General features: G+C 55.9%; 1 protein-coding gene across 2 annotated transcripts in view; it reads right to left on the bottom strand.

Annotated features, from left to right (window-relative positions):
- The window catches only part of NT5C3B (5'-nucleotidase, cytosolic IIIB), a 5,628-nt gene extending 2,040 nt beyond the window's left edge, over positions 1–3,588 (bottom strand). Inside the window, exons 1-6 of one of the 2 annotated variants that reach the window (XM_035900117.1) lie at positions 3,459–3,588; positions 2,813–2,882; positions 2,286–2,332; positions 1,724–1,809; positions 1,457–1,546; positions 208–370 (exon numbers count right to left, since the gene is read on the bottom strand). In XM_035900117.1, the coding sequence (XP_035756010.1) occupies positions 208–370; positions 1,457–1,546; positions 1,724–1,809; positions 2,286–2,332; positions 2,813–2,882; positions 3,459–3,506 (504 nt within the window). In that variant the 5' untranslated portion in view covers positions 3,507–3,588. Of the gene's footprint in view, positions 1–207; positions 371–1,456; positions 1,547–1,723; positions 1,865–2,285; positions 2,333–2,812; positions 2,883–3,458 lie in introns of those variants that run through there. The other variant, XM_035900118.1, reaches the window with a different exon arrangement.
- Positions 3,589–3,903: the final 315 nt, after the last annotated feature.

The following is a 3,903-nucleotide window of genomic DNA, read 5'->3' on the forward strand; positions in this document are numbered from 1 at the left end:
CGGGGCGGGAGGCCCCAACCAGCCTCTAGAGCTTTCCCGTGACCCAGCAAAGGGTCAGCTCCATCTACGGGGATCAAACACTTCGAAACGTTAATAGGCAGCTTTTAACCTAACAGTGTCTCTGTTGAGCGTCTTGCAGCCCTCAATGCCAGCCGAACAACTCTCCTCTCTGCCAGCTCCCCACACATTCGCGATGCAGACACTCACGTTATCGTCGAAGTCCATGTAGTTGGACACCACGTTGACGTTTGAGTAGAAGACGTTGGCCTGACGGATAATCTCTTCAAGGATGTCACCAACGCCAGCCGAGAAGATGAACAAGGGGACGTTGTACTTATGCAGCTGGTCAAATAATTCATTGAATCCATCCCTAGAGCAGAAGTGTCCATTACACAGTATTACATTACCACCTCCCAGCAAGGTGCCTGCTGTATGGTGGGACCGTGAGAGTGCTCTCAGCCCAGCTACGAGGCTCAAATTTCTACCTGGGACTTCCCAAACAGAAACGCATGCATGAGCTCTGCAAAAACCGTGAGCTTTTTGTGGCACCAGCACTTCTGTGGCATTCACTGTGCATGCAAGGGGTGTGCAGCAGAACCCCAGACCCTTCCTGGGAGCAGCGACCTAGCGAGGAGCTGCATGGGAACATGCAGCACACGAGCAATTCGCCCAGCATCTCCCGAATGCATCCAGCTTCTCACCAGGGGCACAAAGCACAGCGTGCCTGCACAAAACCACGAGAGCGGGTGCTGCCAGCCCGCTCAGAAACTGTATAGCTGGGGATGCGCAACAGGTCGGACTGGCTGTGAGAACGATCAGATAAATTTGTCACAGTCTCAGGCTGCCAGGACACAATTTCCATGCAGAAGAGGAACTTGGGTTGATGAAAACCCAGACAGACGGTACCATGTGAGACTGGCAGCTCATTCAAACCAAGGCTCCCTGAGCAGGTTTTAGGAGCATCGCAGCCAAGGCCAGCCCTAACAGCAAGTTTTAGTGCAACATTTTTGTGCTGTGGGTGAAATCTGATGCTCAGCCAAGGGCCTGGATAAGGCCCAGCAGCTATAGTGAGCGGAGAGAAAATCTCTCCTGGAAGACGGGAGCTGCACGCTGCTGCCCTACCCTGCCCTGCAAACAGCGAGGGCTCTGCTGAGCCGTTCAGGGAGCTCTGCCCATAACCCGTCCCCTCCGCCGCTCCTTGCCAAGACTCAAGGGACGTGGAAGCGGTTTCTGAGCAGGAAGGAGTCCGGAGCAGGAGGGAGCGAGCTCAGGCTGCGGCTCATGGCGCTGACTTTCGGTCTTTCATGGTTAGAGCTCGGCCCCAGGAAGGAAGGGAGATTTGCATCAGCCACGCTTTGGAGACGGCGCGCAGATCAGGGTGAAAGCAAGGACGCCTGCTTGCACAGTGGCAGGAGAGAAAGGGCCACAGGCAGCACACTGAACCCCGAGCCAGTACCTCAGCATCACGTCCGATTCTCTGACTATCTGGGCTATGTCTCCCTTCTGGATCTTCTGCTGCGACAGCAGCTCGTGGGCCCTGGTCCACCTAGGGAAAGGCAGCAAAGTGAGCTTCCCGGGCAGCAACCTTAAGGCACTCAGAAAAATAATAACTAAAACTTGCCGGTATTGCTGCCAAGCCTAGAGACAGCTCAAGCCTTGTGTCTTGTAGTCCTCAGGGGCAAGAAGTTGCCAGGACAAGCTCAAGCTCATCACAAGCACTCACCACTCCACCATGAGGGGACGTTTCTCTTCCAGGGTCCGGTTGGGATCGATTTCAATGGGATAGTAATAGTGCAGCAGGTCTTTCAGCTGGAGTGTTGTACAGATGGAGAAAGAACAAGAGTGAACATCACATCTAAAGAGACTGTAAACAACCAAAAAAGCATTTCTGAATTCCTCCAAAGCACCACACTTCCTAATGAAAAACACAACCAAACGCGTTTCGCTAAGCAACTTCACTCTGAGCAAACCTGGAGATCGTGGAAGGAAGCGTTAGCCCTCCGGCAGCCCGGTTGACTCTCACCTCGCTTCAAATAGCACACGTACAGATGCACACACATACACCCTTCCTCCTCTTATCAGACCAAAAATGCAAATTAAATCTCCCTTTTTAACTTCTCCTTCCGTCCCCACTGGCTGAAACGCAGCCTGGACACTCGCCCCACTCTCTGTCCTGGCAGCAAGGCGCAGCTTGGAGAGCTGTCACACGTGCAACCTCCCGCTGATGGGCGATAGGGACAAAAACCACAGAGCCAAGAAGCAGTGCCTTACAAAACAGCACCTACCTTCTTCTTGCCGTCCTCACTGATAACATGACTGTTATCAAGGATATCTGTAAAGACAATAAAATGCCAGTGTTGTAGCCCAGAAACACAAAAAGGTTTCCTAAAAGGCAGCTATCCCGCATCTCCAGTGCCAGCTCTGCCCAAAAATGAGCCGTGTGTGGCACGTTGACCCGAGCACAGGCTCGCCGCGGGGTCTCAGCACAGCGGCTCCCACTGTGAACCTGCAGCATGTGCTGATCGGAGGGCATTGCTCAGCTGGGAGAGACCAGCACCAACACTAGCAGGCTAAAGGAGGCAAGTACTGGAAGGAGAAGCAGCAAGACCAGGAGACAGCTTCTGCAGCGGGCTGTGGGCTGCCCGGGGGCCAGCAGCCGCTGCTGCAGGGAGCCAAGGCCCAGGGCTGCACCGAGAGAGAACAAGACAGGGCGGTCAGGCTTGGCAAAGGAGGATAACGGGAGCCACAGAGACTGAGAACACAAACACAGAAAACAGAATTAGCAACAGTAAAAACAATGGCTTCAACTCACTGTGCGAAGTGGGGCAGCGTCTGCCGTTGCACCCAAACCTGCTCAGCGTCATGTCGAAGTCAGAAATGACCTGGAAGGCGAGAGAAGAGCAAATTTGAATGTGACCCAGCACTCTCTACCTTTGCCATAGCTAGCCAAGGGTGCTGCTGCCTGCAAGGATGCAAATCCAGCGCCGGTGCGTCTCACGTGAGGGTGCAGACTCACAGCAGGGCACAGCAGCAACGAACGCTGACACTCCTGCCAGCTGCGAAGCAGATGTCCTCATCTGAGACAGCCAGCACCCCTCCCACCCCAGCACTCTTATCAGTACCAAAAGGCTTAATCCTGCTGACTTATTGCCATGGGTGGAGGGGGGTGGTGTTTGGGTATTGCTCATATTTATAGCTTGCATAACAGGGAAGAAAAAGGCTCATCCAGGGAGAGCCACCAGCCTGGGCATTGATGGGAAAAATAGCCTGGTCCCACCCCCCTCCATCCGCAAAACGTGCAGAAGGGGCTTCCTTGCGGGTGGGTTGGAGCAGCCAAGCGATGGCCGGGGAGGCTGAGGAAGGGGGGGGGGCAGCTGAAGACAGGGACCAAGCATGACAGCAATGCATCACCCGCTCTCAGCTGGGCTGCCACAGCTGGAGCCAAACAGGGCCAGTACCTGCAGCTTGTTCATCCCCTGCTCCTTGATGGACCGGATTATCCCCATCACACGCTCCGGCTGCTGTATGCGGACAGTGGCTTTCTCCAGCTCGGGCACCTGCAGGCAGAGATCTCCCGTTCAGCGTCGCCACTGGGATCCCACGCAACTCCTGGGGGTCTGATGCCCTCCAGCCCCTGCTCTGCTCTGCATCCTGGCTATACTCCCCATCTCCCCTTACCCCAGGGCCCTGCTCCCCAGGGGCCATGCTCCCCAGGGGCCAGGCTCCCCATCTCCTCTTACCCCAGGGGCCAGGCTCCCCATCTCCCCTTACCCCAGGGGCCAGGCTCCCCAGGGGCCAGGCTCCCCACCTCCTCTTACCCCAGGGGCCAGGCTCCCCAGGGGCCATGCTCTCCATCTCCCCTTACCCCAGGGGCCAGGCTCCCCAGGGGCCATGCTCTCCATC

The sequence above is a fragment of the Egretta garzetta genome, unplaced genomic scaffold (assembly GCF_000687185.1).
Source record: "Egretta garzetta isolate BGI_Z169 unplaced genomic scaffold, ASM68718v1 scaffold728, whole genome shotgun sequence".
Lineage (NCBI taxonomy): Eukaryota > Metazoa > Chordata > Aves > Pelecaniformes > Ardeidae > Egretta > Egretta garzetta.